Source organism: Crotalus tigris, unplaced genomic scaffold, assembly GCF_016545835.1.
Source record: "Crotalus tigris isolate CLP2741 ecotype Arizona unplaced genomic scaffold, ASM1654583v1 scf7180000017887.1893490, whole genome shotgun sequence".
NCBI classification, from domain to species: Eukaryota; Metazoa; Chordata; class Lepidosauria; order Squamata; family Viperidae; genus Crotalus; species Crotalus tigris.
Window position 1 is genome coordinate 1,329,023 of NW_024096704.1, and position 17,904 is coordinate 1,346,926.

General features: G+C 41.5%; 1 protein-coding gene across 3 annotated transcripts in view; it reads left to right on the forward strand.

Annotated features, from left to right (window-relative positions):
* Positions 1-17,904, forward strand: part of SGMS2 (sphingomyelin synthase 2) — a 68,644-nt gene that overhangs the window by 47,026 nt on the left and 3,714 nt on the right. For all 3 annotated transcript variants that reach the window (XM_039344014.1, XM_039344015.1, XM_039344016.1), the window contains exons 4-6: positions 1,126-1,243; positions 2,802-2,955; positions 5,582-5,748. In XM_039344014.1, the coding sequence (XP_039199948.1) occupies positions 1,126-1,243; positions 2,802-2,955; positions 5,582-5,748 (439 nt within the window). The remainder of the gene's footprint in view (positions 1-1,125; positions 1,244-2,801; positions 2,956-5,581; positions 5,749-17,904) is intronic.

The window sequence follows — 17,904 nt, forward strand, 5'->3', positions numbered from 1 at the left end:
AAAGATAAATGGAATTATGTTTGACAAGGAAAATTCAATGAACAATTATAAGCTACACATAATTAGCAAAAAATTAGCGCAGAAAGATGAATTTGTGTATCCTAGTAAATAAGATGGAAAAATGAGTGAAGAAATGATAAGATGTGGAAATGCTGGCAGAAAGTGAGTAGATAATTTGTGACCTATTGTGAAAAATGAATATTTGATAGATAGATAGTAAGAAAAAATTATGGAGCTTCTTTTTATATATGACGAATGCAGTGAGACTATTATATGTGAAAAGATTTGACTTCAACCACAATGTATATAAAATGGATAGTTAATATGATGGACCTTGTTGAAATGGACAAATTGACTGCTTTAATTAGAGCTAGGACACTGTCTAAATTTAATGCTAATCCTTTTTTGACTTTTTGTGGGAAACAAAAAATGATATTATGAATGATCTATGATTTTGAGGATTAGAATAAAAGTAATAGATTATAGATAAATATATACAATACTGTAACCTTAGGAGGTTATTTTATATTTATAATTATAACTGCTGTAAAAGATAATTGGAAATCACTTCTTTATATTTTTTTTATTTTCTTTGATTTCTGCACCTCTATCTTTCATTGATCAAAGCAAGGTGATTGATTCCCATCTCCATATTTTGGGGAGATAGGGTACCTCATAATACTATTAAAATAGCTCATTCAAGGACTTTCTCCATTACAGCAGAGTAGCAAATTTTTATTATTTAAAAGTTAAGATTATGCTAAGTATGCATGCTGCTAATTTTTGACAATCCAAAATTCTTCCGTGCTTAGATGTTGTTTTATATTACTGTAATGTCTAAGATTGTGATGTGCAAAACAGGTCCAATGTTATGATTTTCACAGCCACCAGCCAAATATAGAAGAAAGGTACTATTGTAGAATTTTTTTCTCATCCTTTTAAAACTAATATAATCAAAACATAATTTTGGAGCAGGCAGTGTTTCTTCATATTTTTTTCTACATTTTATTCCACTGTGCTGTAACTGCCATTGTAACAATCTTTTTTTATAGACATGTTATATACTGCTAGCATTATGCCTCAAGAATTCTTTCCTCAATATGTTTGTGTTTATATATATTTCAGATCAATAGTAGGACGAAGGTTCTTTTTTATATTGGGAACTCTTTACCTCTATCGGTGCATTACCATGTATGTCACCACTTTACCTGTACCTGGAATGCATTTTCAGTGTGCTCCAAAGGTAAATATATTAGCATGTAGTTGTAATAGTTTCATAGTATCATTATGCTACTTCATTTTGTATGCTTCCCAATCTTGAAGGCTTTCGGGAAAGACACTGACATCTCCATATACATTTTTTAAAAATGGCAAAATCAAACTATTAAAAATTGAGAAAGCAAGAGCCATATGCTCACAAATCCCAGTTCCAATCAAAGCATTCCCTCTGCCTATCCAAGATGGAACAGATACAGTACATTTTGACAGCTTTCTTAAAGGAGGGACAGTGATGCCTTGAAACATCCACCTGGAGGAAGATTCAAGGAAGGGGGGGAAAGCTTTCAGCCAGCTTTCAAGGCCCTCTCAGATGGCAGTTTCTAAAGATAATAACCAGGAGGGAATTGGCCGTATTAGATCTGGTCAGATGGACAAATGAATATAGGAGAAGTTAGTCCTAGGTAACTAGGGCCAGAGCCATGTAGAGCCATTTATCAATCAGCACAGTTCTTAAAGCAGCCAAGTTATTCAGGTATATCATGAAAAATCCATCACTGTCTAGGATGCCATTTTATGTACCAGATGCAGCTTCTAAATGTTCTTCAGGGACAGTTCATTACAGTATTTCAAATAGCAAGTGAGTAGGGCATGAGTGACTGTGAGAAGAGCCTCTTGATCCATCAGTGGCCACAACTAATGCACAAAATATAGCTGTACAAAAGCTGTCTTAACCACAAGTGCTATCTGCTTAGTGAGGAGAAACTCTGAATTAAGAGGACCACCAAATTATGAATTACTCCTGAAAAGGAAAGAAAATTCAATTCAGAGTGAAAAATGGTATTTCTCTGGGATAATCTGCCTGATAAACTCAAAGTTATTCTATTTTGAAAGGATTCAATCTGAGTTTGTTTCTCCCCTGACAAGCACATCTGGGTCAGCATTTCCATACTGCTGATGCATCCCAGAACTGAGATGTCTAACAAGGTATTATCATTCTACTGATGACACGAAGCTTAATCTCTACTGATGGCCTCCCTCAGCAATTTTATGTAACTATTAATGAGAAGTATAGTGAAAAGAGAATTCTGAGGCAGTCCACAAATTAGAGATCTACAAGTAGATTTCCCCTTCCCTACCAACTGGAATTGATCTTTTAGAATGGAGGAGATTCTTTGTAAGACAGTGCCTCCCCTTATTCCAGCCCACCAGAGAAGGATGCTATGGACTGAAGGCCTTTAAGAGATCAAAGAGTACTAGGAGGGTTGCTTTTCACAATCCCAGCCTCCCCAAAGATCATCCACAAGTATGACCAGTACAGTTTCAATACTGTATCCTGGACTGAAACTTGTCTGCCAAGGAGCCAAATGGTTTACTTCCTACACTGACTGATGATGTTCTACTGGCTTTTAATTGTTGTAAACTTTTTTGGTAAGTTTCACATAGATACTATAAAATGCTATAGATAAATTATTTTGCGTATTTTTATGCATTTTGTTTAATTTGAAGTTGTGTTAAAATGTTTTATCCTGTCAAATGTACCCTTTAATTTAAGTATTTCTCTCTTCTTTTTTACTTAATTCTAGCTAAATGGTGATTCTCAAGCTAAAATTCAGCGAATTCTGCAACTAATTTCTGGAGGTGGTCTGTCTATAACAGGCTCACATATCTTATGTGGAGATTTTCTATTCAGTGGACACACTGTAGTGTTAACACTCACTTACCTATTTATCAAGGAATGTAAGTTTCAATATTTACATTTTTTCAAAAATAAAAATATTTTCGCAAAAATGTTTAATGCCAGCACCAGGTTAGAAACCAGAAGACTGTTGAGTTGTATTGTTCCCTTAAAAGTCTAAGACTAGTCCTGAATAACTTTGGGCCAGTCATTCTCAGCTCATGATGTCAAGCTTGGGCGATAAGCTGGTCAATCAATTCCTCATCCAACCAATGAATCAACATTTAGTTGATCTGTAAAAAAGCAGACCATGCTCTTGTAGGAAAACACTAAGAATGAAAAATCATATCTCTACAGTCCTCTGTTCTCTAGGTTGAATATATGTCTAGCTTATAATCATTCCCATAGGTTTTTCATTCCAGGGCCCTCGTCATCTTAATTGTTCTTTGGATGTGTTTCAGAGTGTCAGTGTCCTCTAAAATGTAGTGCCCAGACGTGGATGCAATATTCTAAGTACAGTCTGACCAATACAGAGTAGAAAGAACAATGATTTTGTGTTAGCTTGATATCATACTTCTAATGATACAACCTAGGATTCCATTCCATCCCCTCCCATAATTTTTTTTGTTTTGTAATTGCATTGTCAAATTCCAGCTGAGAAGCTCAACAAAGCAAAACTCCAGAGGTATTGTGTTCTCTAATGTTAACTTTATTAGGCATTAGCAAATTGGTATGATAGAATTAAAGCTAGCTCTAAGAAAATGGTGGGAAGCAGTTAATTAAAAGAATGAAACCTTCCCTCCCCTCTCTGATAGTTCAGGTCACATTGTCCAATATATCCTCCAGTAATTATTATGAAAAGAAATTTTAGTTTGCCAAAACAACTCTTCAATGGTCGATAAGGAACATCTGTGTGGATTCAAAACTCTCCCCTCTTTCCCTCCTGCACTGTTGGCAAGCTAGAATGCAGCGGTCCTAAAGACAGTAGGTTTCATAGCTTGACATGCATCACATTATTGACTCAATGTTCAACATGTGGTCTACCTAGATCCTTTTCATGCTTACCACTGTTCAATGTAGTTCTTTCCATCCTAGGTTCACACCTTTGTTTTTTCCTACCCAATTACAGGACTCTGTAGTTGTCTTTTTTCAAATTTCATCTTGTTGGTTTCTATTTATTGCAGTTTCATATCCTCTTGAACGTTGATACTGTCCTTTAAAGTGGTTTTATATCCCTATGTTTGGGTCATTTATATATTTATATATATTTATACACACACACACACACACACATATATACATAGATATGTTTTCTGAGGTTTTCGCAGGTATTTGTATGTAGGTCTTTGGTTATTCGGGTTTTCTCCCGCGTCAAATTGGAAGAGTCTTGGTGACGTTTTGACGAAGTCTCATTCGTCATCTTCAGGCTGGTGTTTTCAGCTTCGTGCTTCTAGGAGCAATGTGTGATCGTAGCTGTTTCTTCCTTTTAACTGCCAGTGGGGGTATGAACTGATTGGATGAGAGCTTGGCTGTGTTCAGATTGGATGGAGGTGTGTTCTGATTGGTTAGGAGTTGGCTGTGCAACATCCCTGTGCAACTCAGACTAACCTGAGCACAACAAAGCCCCCACCCAAACAGAACACTCCCCCAAACAATCAGAGCACAGCCAACCCCTCATCCAATCAGAGCACAGCCAACCACCCATCCAATCAGAGCACAGCCAACTCCTAACCAATCAGAACACACCTCCATCCAATCAGAACACAGCCAAGCTCTCATCCAATCAGTTCATACACCCACTGGCAGTTAAAACAGTGGTTCTCAACCTTTTTAATGCCGCAACCCCCAACTGGTCAAGTCGAGGACTACTCAACTGGTGCAGCATCGTTTGCAGAATTGGACTTTTGGCAGGCTCAGCAGGGCAGAGACAGCCTGGACAATTCCTATTGGCTTTTGAAAGCCAATAGAATAAGACTCTATTCAAGAGAGTCTATTCTATTGGCTTTCAAAAGCCAATAGAATAAAAGGGAGTAGCACAGCTAAGGAAAAGGGGAAAAAATGGCGGACTGTGTTGTTTGGCGACCCCCGTGAAATGGTCGTTTGACCCCAAATGGGGTTCGCGACCCACCGGTTGAGAACCACTGAGTTAAAAGGAAGAAACAGCTACAATCACACATTGCTCCTAGAAGCACAAAGCCGAAAACACCAGCCTGAAGATGACGAATGAGACTTCGTCGAAACGTCACCAAGACACTTCCAATTTGATGCGGGAGAAAACCCAAATAACCAAAGACCTACATAGATGTATGTATGTATATTTCATGGAAGACCTTGTTGATTACATTCTTGAAATCATGGCATTCCTCTGGATAGCTAAACTGATTATTCTATCAAAAAAGGAAATAGCTTGTTTTAGCATGTTTTTCTTGATAAACCCATGCTGGCTGCTGCCAAGCAATGCATTCTTTTCAAAATCCTCACATTCTATACCTATACCAATACCTATACCTATACCTATATATATACTTGGTTGTGTCTATAATTACTTAGGTCTCCCTTTTCCCAGTGTTAAAGATAGCAACACCATTTATCCTTCAGTCACCTGGTAAGACAAATATAACTGTAATTTTGAACTGTAGTGCTCAGAATAGAATATGATTGCCTATGTTTTATATAATTTTTTAACAGATTCACCTCGTCATTTTTGGTGGTATCACTTGATTTGCTGGTGTATGAGTGTTGCTGGAATAATCTGTATCCTGGTAGGACATGAGCATTACACTGTAGATGTTGTAATTGCTTATTTTATCACAACAAGATTCTTCTGGTGGTATCACGCAATGGCTAATGAAAAGGTAAGCAGCAGTTGTGCCAACTTTAAATGTTAAAATTAATATTAAATGTTGAGCTTCAGATAAGTAATAACTGTTTTTCAAAATTCAAGAAAGGCCAATATTTAGGCCTTGACAACCACAATTTGGTCATGTTCTGTTGTCCTCTTATGAACATTTGTGGAGGGGGCAAAAGGCTACAAACATATTATTCTCTTACATTATTTATGTTATATTATGTTATATTATATTATATTATTATAATATAATATACTGTAATATAATGTAATGTAATGTAATATAATCTAATCTAATATAATATAATATAATATAATATAATATAATAATATAATCGTGGCCTATGTCTTCGGACATGTATATGTCCAGAAAGGTCTTCCAAGGCAAACAGGCCATGATAGATACCCCAGACTGACACTGATCATTGTGGCAGATTATGGTCTATTCTTTCCACATGCCAGGAAACATGTGGAAGAGGCCTTCATCCTGCAGTAGATAGATAATGGCTAAAATGATGATGATATTATTTGTCATTGCAATTTAAAAATATGCTTTTCCATCTTATTTTATATTACATATTATGTGTTTGTTTTATATAGCCATCTCAAAAAAGTGGTTTGGGATGACTTACAGTAAAAAAGATAAAAATAAAATGCATGATATATAGGTAGTTCACGACTTATGACCAGTTGTTTGGGCACTGTTTGAAGTTACAACAGACTCTGAAAAAAGTACTTATAACCTAGATTAAAATTCCGATGCCCCTCCCCCCATGGACCACATTTTGGGCACTCAGCATCCAGCCTACATTTATGGCAATTTGCCACTTTCCACAGTCACAAGGCCATGATTTATAATATTTTTGCCAGAAATGGACATTAACCAGTTTTCCAGCAAAAAAAAAAAAGACTCAGAGAAAACATTGGATTCGCTTAATGGCTATTGTTTGCTTTTAACTGTTGTATTTGCTTAACAACCATCCCCCCAAAAGGTCATAAATTCCGATATGCTCACATGGCCCACTTAAGAACTGTCATGACTTGGCTTCCGGTGGTGATGCTGTGCCGATGGCGGCTTTCTTTTGGCTGCCAGTCCTGGGATTGTGTGAAAAGCGCGCGGAGACAGCGAAAATCAGCTGTCCCGCGGCTTTAACACCTCCCCCTCGGGAGAAGAGGGGGGGAGAGTTTTCCTCGGGTAGAGGTAGAGCTCCCCTGGGCCTCCTTAATTATTTGGAGGTCGGAGGATGAGAGTTTCCTTGGAGCCTGAGGCTTTCTCCGCACTCCAGGACGTCTTTGCTCTGAGCTTTAGGAGCAAAGCAAGATGCTGCATCCACATCTGCATTTTAAAGGGATTTGTGAGTAATTTAAAAGCAGACAGAGCTGACCAGGAGAAGTAAAAATTGCAAGTGCTGGAAACTTTAACTCGGGGAGAAATAATCTTTTCTCCAGCATGTAGAGGAATGTAGACTCCAAGGATGGATTGATTTAGTCTTCTAGCCCAATCAGACCAAACAATCAAAGTTGCCACGCCTCTGCAGGGTCTGACCATGCCCCAGTTTCGTTTGGTCTCAGCCCTGAAGACACATGAGAATTTGGCTCCTAATTTAGATTCAGAAAGGTAGTTATTGCCATTCGTGGTTTCTCTATCCTTTTTTTCCTTCTTTGGGGGGGGATTGGTTCAGCTCTGAGCTCAGTGCTGCACCATTTCTTCTCTCTTAATCAATTCCCTTCTCCGTGAATTTTTTAGAGGCAGACAGCTGATCGTAGATTGCTGCCTCCTCATTACAATCCACCTCCCCCACCCCCTCCCAGGATCTTCGCTGTGAATGCGAAGCTTTAAACTACTAATTTTCAGCTGAAAACTGAAATCACCTTCTTAGGTTTATTACCAATTCAAACAACCTGCGGGCGCCATTTTGAGCCTCTAGAAGGCTCGATCCTCACACTACTCAAGTACTTCCTTGTTACTGTTGATTGTCAGCTGTAAACTACCCCCCCCCAAAAAAAAAAACAGCAGGTGAACTGTTTGACTAAAAGAGCTTATTATCAGATTACTTGCAGGAGAGGATCTTTTTTCTCAGCTTGTTTTATCTCTCATTAGATCGTCTCGGCTGCCATTTTGGGCTCCGCCCGATCGCACACATTAAATTGACTGCTTTGTCCTAATTACAGCCTTTTCAGTCACAAAGTAACTTACTTATTTGGTGATTCTCCCTAAGTGTGGGGGGGGAATAGGAGTTCTAATTACATTCCTTTAGATCTTCATTACCTTGTGCTTCAGCTGCTTAATAGGCACCATCTCAGGTTACCTAGTGGATACAGGGAAAATACCTTGAGTCTCTCACTCCATTTTATCTGGTAATATTCCAGACTGTGTGACTTACCAGTACCTTTTAAATATCCAGTGCCAACAGATTGGACGGCTGCTTGCCTTGCCTGTTTTCCGCTGTCTGCATAGTGGTCGGCACTTACTGTCCTAGCCATCACTAAGTGAGACACGAGGGTCAAAAAATAAAAAAATAAAATAAAAAAAATAATAAAAAAAATAAATAAAAATCAATTAAAATAAAACAGAATTAAAATAAACAAGATATATATCTATATTCATATATAGACTTATCTTTAATTGATATTTGATACCTTTTCGGCCTAATTGTCTCTATTACAGTGGGCCTGAAAAATTGAACGGGGAGGACAGCCCCTGAGTGTAGCGCGGCTTATATCGTGTAGTGACTCCGTGCTTAACGGTGGGCCGGACCTCACAGACCCTCGTGCAGGCCTATACCACCCAGGTGGGCCGTGGCCTTCCTTTCTCCTGCAGACCAAGGGCCGATCCAGGGATCTCCTGGTGAAAACCTGCCCTTTCTTCTCCTGCAGAACAGGACTGATCCAGGGATCTCCTGGTGAAAACCTGTCTTTTATTCTACTGCAGTACAGGGCAGATCCAGGGATCTCCTGGTGAAAACCTGTTGTTTATTTCCGATTGTTTATTTCAATATGGCGGATAACACTGATTCACAGGCTTCCACCTCCAGTGGAAATATAAAACACAAGCCATCCAGTCTGGATACACCTGCAAAGGCCAAGGTCAAACGGACTTCTAAGGCCGATGACAAGTAAGCAGATAGCAGACATAGGGTGCTGGAGCGACAATTCTCCAAAGCCCAGCGGCAGACAGGAGAGACGCAGCTTATCCCCTCATCTCCTCTTGCATCCACATCAGGGGAGCATTGACCTTCCCCTTGTACACAGGCTTGGTCTCCCGAGCAGACCCTGGACCAGGGTTCCTTGCTGGGATATGAACGGGACCATCTGTCCCTCTTTGATCGAGAATTGAGATTACAGGTCCAAGATTCAATTCCAGCTGCTGAGCCAGGACCTTCCTCAGTGTCTTGTGGGTCTCAGGAGGAGGTTACTACAGTCGTCCCTCCTCCAATCCCTTCAGCATCTTTCACGCCGACGGCGGCGGGTCTTCGGGGCCCCGAACATCCTTCATTTACTGTCCAGCTCCAAGCCATGATCTCACAGGCAGTGGCTCAGGCAATGGCGGCTTCAGGGAGGGCCATTCCGGTCCAAGGACCGTCAACCCCCCCTACGCCCACGGAAACTAGGCATCCCAGGGAGTATGTGATCTGAGATCATAGTTCTCCACCTCAATCTGAAGGGAGCGAGATATCGGATTTTTCCGCTCAGATTCCGGAAGAAGGCATGTGGTCAGATGGGGAAGACATTCAGGCGGAGGCCACTCCTATGGTAGGGGTATTTAATCCAAATTCCTTCTATCCTCTTTTACAAAAGGCCTATGTCACCGGAAAAATTGAACCCGTGAAACCACAGACGACCGATCAGGACTCTGGACAGAGTTCTGACCCACTGTTTCTGGAACAGGTCAAGAAGAACCTACAGATACCTTGCCCCCCTATGTTTCTCAAATCCATTCAGGATCAGTGGGGATCTCCTGGAAGTTTCTCTGCTCTTGGGGGATTAGATCGTAAGCTCTTAGATACGGTCCCTTCCCTCAACGATGTCCTCGAAGTTCCGAGTGTAGACGAGGCTCTTGCCCCCATACTGTCAGACACCAAAATCCCAGGAGATATGTCGGAGGCCCTTAAGACTGAGGACAAGAAGTCTGAGATTTCCCTCAAAAGGACCCATCAGGCATCGGCTTGGGCTATAAGAGCATCAACATCTAACTCCTTTTTCGCTAGAATTGCATTAATCTGGCTCAGGGAATTACAGGCCAGATTATCTCCAGACGAGGTAAGGGTTCACCAGGATGTCACTAAACTAAGGGCCGCACTGGAATACATGGCGGATGTGTCTCTGCAGTCGGCCAAATATTCGGCTCGGGCCATAGCTTCCAACGTGGCCGCATGCCGGTTATTCTGGCTAAAAAATTGGAAGGCCGATACCAGGCACAAATGGAGAGTAGCTGCGGCACCATATCAAAAGGGTCGCCTTTTTGGAGAGGCTCTCACTCCTTACCTGACTGAAAACAAAGAAAAGTTGAAAGTACTAGTTCATGTTGTCAAAAAACCGGGCAAACGTTTTTCTCCATACAACCAGCATCCGTCGTTCAAGTCTGGCTCAGACCGAACTACATGGAGCGGGCATTGGCCCTTTCAAGCAGGGCCGGACCGCTCATCGGACCGGTCCGGCTACAGAGACAAGCCAAAGCCACAATTCCAGGCTAAGCGGCCCTTTCACGGCAGAGGAGCTCGTCCTTTCCGAAAGTCAAAGTGACTTGAGGCGGATTCCTCCCATTGGTGGAAGACTGGCACTATATTTCCACAAATGGGAAAGTACCACCACGGACAATTGAGTTCTAACCACTATCAGAGACGGACTGTCTCTGGAGTTCCTCACACTCCCCCCTCGGCCGCTTCATCTCCTGCCCCCTATCCAGAAATCCCGTGAAACAAGGTCTCATAGAGGAGGCCATTTGTCATCTGTTAAGCATAGAGGTAATAGAGCGGGTACCCCCAGATCAATGGGGACTGGGTTTCTACTCCATCCTGTTCGTGGTACCAAAACCCTCAGGAGGATGGAGGGCTGTCCTAGACCTCAAGGCTCTAAATCGGTACCTAATTTACCAAAAATTCAAGATGCAAACTCTTCATTCTATTCTGGGCAGTATTCAGCCAGGGGATTTTCTTGAATCCATAGATCTGACAGAAGCTTACCTGCACGTTCCCATACATCCAAATCACAGGCGTTTCCTCAGATTCAGGTATTCCAACCATCACTATCAGTACAGGGCCCTGCCATTTGGCCTATCATCAGCTCCAAGGGTTTTCACCAAAATCCTGGCGGTTCTCGCCGCACAGCTCAGGTTGGTACCAGTCCGCGTTCAGTGCTACTTGGACGATATCCTAATCCAGTCGTCCTCGGCACTGAACGCCCGTTCAGACGTGGCACTCACGATCAAGACACTCCAGGATCATGGATTTATGATCAACTTCCCAAAGAGCCATCTGATCCCAACAAACCGTTTGCTCCACCTAGGCGCAATAATAGACACCAGCCAGTGCCGAGTTTTCCTGTCTCAGGAGCGTCAGCTCAGCATACGTACGATAGTCACCAGGGTGCGCAAGGAGAAACGTGTAACCCTGCTCCTACTGTCACAGCTGTTAGGGAAACTGATCTCATGTATTGCCATATGCCTTGGGCCAGGCTTCATACGAGACAACTACAGTGGTTTCTACTCCCTTACCAGAAACGGGGTGTAGCATGTTTTCCACAGAGGGTGCGAGTCCCACCACAGACACTCATGTCCCTCATCTGGTGGTTGTCCCCAGCACTGTCCAAAGGATCCCTGTTCAGAGAACCGACTCGGGTAACCTTGACCACAGACGCCAATCTGTTTGGATGGGGGGGCACATCTGCAATCCCAATTCGCCCAGGGACGGTGGTCTCAACGGGATCTCAAGAAAAATATCAATTGGTTAGAGCTCAGAGCCATATACCTAGCACTTCGCAATTTCCACAAGAAGTTGGCGGGCCGCCATGTCCTGGTTCTGACAGACAACGTGGCGGCAAAGGCCCATGTCAACAGGCAGGGCGGCACTCGATTGCGGATTCTAATGTCCGAGGCCCAGTGTCTGGGGTCATGGGCGGAACAGAATCTGTTGTCTCTAAAGGCGGAACACATTTCAGGGGTGGAAAACGACCCGGCAGATTTTCTGAGTCGATCTACGATAGATCATTCAGAGTGGCGTCTACATCCCCGTCTCTTTCGGGAGATAACTCACCGTTTCAGTCGGCCCAAAGTCGACCTGTTTGCATCCCCGAAGAACACCCAGCTTCCCCGGTTTCTATCTCGGTACCCATCCCAGGGTTTGGAAGGAGCAGATGCCCTCCGCAGCCCTTGGCCGGCGGGCCTTCTATATGCATTTCCACCGCTTCTCTTGATCCCGGCTGTCATCAGGAAGCTGTTACAGGAACAGGCGGAGCTAATCCTTGTGGCCCCGTATTGGCCGAGGCGTCCATGGTTTGCGGATCTCGTGAACCTCGCCATAGCCCCCCCTTGGCAAATCCCTCCAGAGAGGATAATTCTAACACGGGGCCATATGCCATCCGGACCCACAATGGCTACAACTAGCCGTCTGGCATCTGAGCGCCAGTTCCTGATGTGCGGATCTTACTCTTCAAGGGTGATAGCTATGATCCAAGCTTCCAGACGGCTGGCGACGAACCAAATCTATGATGCCACTTGGAAGAACTTCTGTGACTGGTGTACCTGTAAGGGTTTGTCTATCTTTTCTGTCACTATTCCAGTGATTCTTGAATACCTCATGGATGGAGTGGATAAAGGCTTAGCGCCCAACACCTTACGTAGACAGGTGGCCGCTCTTTCCACGGTGTTCACCTGTGCCAACGCCACTCCATTGTCCCATCATCCCAGGGTCCGATCCTTTATGAAAGGAGTCTCCAACACCAGACCTCTGGTAGTACACAGGTATCCATCTTGGGAACTACCTTGTGTTCTGCAGGCATTCACTAGGTCTCCCTTTGAACCTATAAGGTCTTGTCCTCTTCACATTTTGTCCCACAAGGTGGCTTTCCTAGTAGCCATCACGTCGGCGAGACGCGTGTCAGAGCTGGCTGCTCTTTCAGTTAGGGAAGACCTGTGTACCTTCTATCAGGACAGAGTGGTGCTGAGGTTAGATCCCTCATTCATTCCCAAGGTGAATACCCTGTTTCACCGGGCTCAGGACATTGTACTACCAAACTTTTGTCCCAATCCTTCTCACACACTAGAAAAGCAGTGGCATTACCTAGATGTACGTAGGGCATTACGTCATTACATTCAGAGGACAGCTTCCTTTCGCAAATCGGAGGCATTGTTTGTCTCTTTCCACTCAACTTCCAAGGGACAGAAGGTTTCCTCCTCTACTATAGCAAGGTGGATCAAGGCCTGTATCGCTCAATCTTACCAGGCTTCCTCTTTGCCTGTCCCAAGCCGCCTGACAGCGCACTCTACTCGTAGCGCTTCCACATCGGCAGCATGGCAGACTCAGGCGTCCATAGAGGACATCTGTAAGGCGGCTACGTGGTCGTCCCCTTCACCATTCATTCACCACTACAAACTCGACAAGTTTGCTTCCGCGGAGGCCGCTTTTGGCTGTCGGGTTTTACAACAAGTGGTCCATTTCAGCAACGACACTTAACCAACCTGCTTCCCACCCGTGGGATCATAGGGGCTTTGGTATGTTCCATCCTTGGAATCTACATTCCTCTACATGCTGGAGAAGGGGCGTTGTCTTACCTGAACACCTTTTCTCAGCATGAGGAATGTAGACTCCATCCCCTCCCTGATTATTACTAGCAGCTAGGTTAGTGTCAGCAGTTCGGAGCCATCTCGTCACACAATCATTCGCTTCGCCCTTTCGAAACTGGGGCATGGTCAGACCCTGCAGAGGCGTGGCAACTTTGATTGTTTGGTCTGATTGGGCTAGAAGACTAAATCAACCCATCCTTGGAGTCTACGTTCCTCATGCTGAGAAAAGGCGTTCAGGTAAGACAACGCCCCTTCCATATTTTAATTTGACTTAAAAGGAAAAATGGCGCCGGAATGTTGTTTTTTGTTTGAAAGGACAGTATCAAGGAAGAGATATATTTGGCAACAAAGTTTGTGTATTTATAGCGTCTATCTTTTTTTATAAGAAATGGATTTATACAGGCAGGAAATGGCTTCAAAGCATTTGGGAATTACTGCTGTTCCCAAAAGTACAATTCTTTCTTCTGTAGCACAGCCTGCAGTGCAATCTAAACTTAAATCCTCCCCACCTTCTTCCCCACTACCTGCATTTACGCTTAAAGATATTCAAGATGTTTTAAAGCAAGCAACACAAGAAATAAAAAAAGGAGATGGCTGATCTCCTTGACAGTAAAATAAAGGAGGAGATGGCTGACCTTCTTGAGAATAAAAATAGAGAAATGAGGGAAGACATATTGCTTGCACTTCAACGGTTAGCTACACATATTGAACATTTGGATGATCGGGTGGATGAAGTTGTGGAAAATACTGAAAAACTTGAAACAGAGTTGTTAAAGTCAGAAATAAGATTGATATAATAGAGGATGAAGCTACCATCTCACAATATAGAGATATGGAATTTTCATTGCGAATAAGAGGATTAAAGGAGGACCCAAGAGAAAATCTGAAAGAGAAGGTGGCAAAAGCTATAGCTCCTATTCTGGGATGTGAAGCTGAGGAATTATCAAGAGAGATGGATAAAATATTTAGGGTTAATTAATGGATGGCAAGGCAGAAAAACTTACCCAGAGATGTGGTTATTTATTTTTCCAGGAGATCACTTCAAAATGTAATTATTCAGGCTTTCTACAAACAGAGATTTCAAATTGCAGGTCAAAATATTATAATCTTAAAAGAAATACCTCCAAAAATTCTTAGAAAAAGAAAAGACTTCGCCTTTCTGTCTGAGGAGCTTAAAAATCGACAGGTCCAGTTTAGATGGGAGATACCTATTGGAATACTGGTGAATTATGCAGGGACACGATATAGACTTAATACAATTTCAAAGCAGAAGATTTTTATACTTATGTCCTGAAAGCAGGTTCACCACCATCTTCATGACCCAAGAGAATAGAAAAAAGGCTGGAAGATAAACAACCAATTGAAGGTGTAGGAGATTTATTGCAGGCTAAGCCTATTGAACAGAGTTTGGAGGTAAAGGATGATTTAAAGCAGTGGTTCTCAACCTGTGGGTCGGGACCCCATTTGGGGTCGAATGACCATTTCACGGGGGTCGCCAAACAACGCAGTCCGCCATTTTTCCCCTTTTCCTTAGCTGTGCTACTCCCTTTTATTCTATTGGCTTTTGAAAGCCAATAGAATAGACTCTCTTCAATAGAGTCTAATTCTATTGGCTTTCAAAAGCCAATAGGAATTGTCCAGGCTGTCTCTGCCCTGCTGAGCCCGCCAAAAGTCCCATTCTGCAAACAGTGCTGCAAGTTGTCTGCAGCAAAGGCGAGCTGTCTGGAAGTTTCCACCCCTCCCTGCTGAGCAACTACTAAAAATGTAAGTAAAAGAGGGCCAGGGGTGGGAAGTGGGAGGCCGGCAGGCGTAGGGAGGGTTGCTGGCACGCGTGGGGCCCGGCAGGTGCCTTACCTCCCTTGGGCTGGGCCAGCTGGTGGCCCAGCCGGTGGTTGGCCTGCGCCATCTCTGCCATTTGCCAGTTATGCCTCGGCCGGCGCAGGGGGCAGCACTATGGATGCGTGGCGCTCCCGGGCAGGGAAAGTCCTTGACTTATGACTGGTTGGGTAGTCCTCGACTTACGACCGGTTGGGGTCGCGGCATTAAAAAGGTTGAGAACCACTGATTTAAAGGAACAGAGGATGACTCGTGCTGCGTATAGACGTAAAGAAAAGCAGCAGAAGCAGAAGGCTAATTCTGGATTACTATAGAGCCTGTGGGAGGGGCACAACCGAAGAGATCAATGGTTGATCTTCAAGTAGTGTTTTAGAGGCTTCAGACCACTATGTTAATGGCCTGAATTTATTACAGAAAAGAAAGAAAGTATTTTACTACTTGAAACAACATAAAAATGACATTGTTTGCTTGCAGGGACTCATATTGTTGTGAAAGATTAAAAGTACTTGATTAGTTCTTAGTTGGGATTGTTGGAGATGTGGTAGTTTGGATGCTATTTATTTTCATATCCGGTGGACTTGTAAAAATATAAAAGCTTTTTGGATTAAGATTTGGTGGAACATTCAAAAGATTTTCAAGAGAAAGATAAAGTTTACTCCACAATTATTTTTATTGGGTGTTATTATAGATTGTGATACTAAAGAAACTAATTTGATGTTGAATTTGATAACAGCAGCAAGGTTATTGGTAGGGCAATATTGGAAGCAGGATTGCTTGCCTACTATAGAAGAATGGACGCTTAAAGTGTCAGCAGAAATGGCTGAGATTTCTGCTTACTTGAAGGATCATTCACAAGAAAGATACATTTCGGTTTGGAGAAGATGGATAGATTATAATCAGAATAAATATGGGACTAAAAAGTTCCACTTAGTTTATGAGTAAATTTTAGAATATTATTATTATTAATAGCTTATTATAGTGGAATTTTTAGTTTTAATTATATGATATTATTAGTATTAGTATTAGTATTGTTTAACAATTTGGATAATAACTAGTTTAATAATTAGAATATTATGTTTATGTTTTTATTAGTATTATGTTTACTTTTAATTTCTTTATATTTATGCTAAGGGAGTTAAAGCGCATTATGGACTTGGTTATTTATATAATTGGTTAATGATAGTTAGATTATGATTATTATAATTGTAACCCTGTACTCAGCTCTGGGAAGGGGGGGAGGGAGAGGGGGGGTTTAAGGTGGGTTGGTTTAGGGGTTTATATTGTAACTTTTATAAAACTCTTCAATAAAAAAAACAACTGTCATGACTTATGACTGTAATTGGGGTTCAAGGACTATCTGTAAAAGAAAAACGCATAGGAGCTGAGCTTGATAAATAGGAATCTGTGCAACTGACATACAGATGAAATTTCTCAATTAAGATAGACAATGGGGCATTTCTGTTTTTTTTAATGTATACTCTTGTTATGTTGAATACTGATATAATCAGAATTGTGACAAATTCAAATTTAAGGAAGGAATGTACTAGACTTATACCACGGGAGGCTAAATTTCTTCAGGGCTAATGCACTGGGGGAAAAAAAAGGAAGGAATGGTACCAGAGCCAATTTTTCATGAGCACATTCCCCCTCACACTTTTTTTTTCTTTCTAATTCTTCTAAAATGTGTCCTCGTTCATTCACTTGCTTTTTACCTCCCTTACTTCTTCTCACGCTAAACTAAAAAGGAAAGTATTTTTTAACTGAATTTTGAAATGAACTCTTGCAGACTGAATTGTTCATCTCTGATGTAGAAGAGTAATTCAGTGTGACTTATTAACAATTAGCTGGAGAGTACTATGAAATTTAGCTGAAATTTGGCTTGCAAACATATAAGCAGCATGCTGGTACATACTGCTCCTCTGGCAGGAGTCAATAGGCATGGATTAACACATACTTTGCTTCATCAGTCAGAATTTGATTATACTGCATCATTTGATTATACTGCATCACTTTCTACTGAGTCAGCTCCACATTGTGTATTTGTGTATATGTGTGTATAAACTAGATTCCAAAGGGAACTTAATTTTTTACTTAGATTTTTGAATATAGAATTTTAATTGGTTTCTGAATTATCTTTGAAAGAGAAACAGATCTTTTAAATCAATTCACTGGGTCTACATTTTAATGAAATTAGCTATGTGCTATTTTCTGCTGGACATTTTTTTTGTAATTTATTAAAGTTTACAAATGTAAAGATAAAAAGATGAATACAAACTAAAAAATATAGACAAAAGAAAAAGACAAATGCAAAGAGAGAGAGAAAAGAAAGGAAAAAAGAATATAAAGAAATGATTCCTCCTAACTCCGGGCAACTATAAATAACTTTTTTCAAATCTATGAGATTTTGTTATGCAAATATAAATTAATTAAAAGTGAGAAGAAACGTTATCTCTCTCTTTTTCATTCATATATATATGTATATATTGGAAAATGTGTTCAACCATATGTACTGTATATGTTAAACCATAAACCAAAGTGCATCAAGTA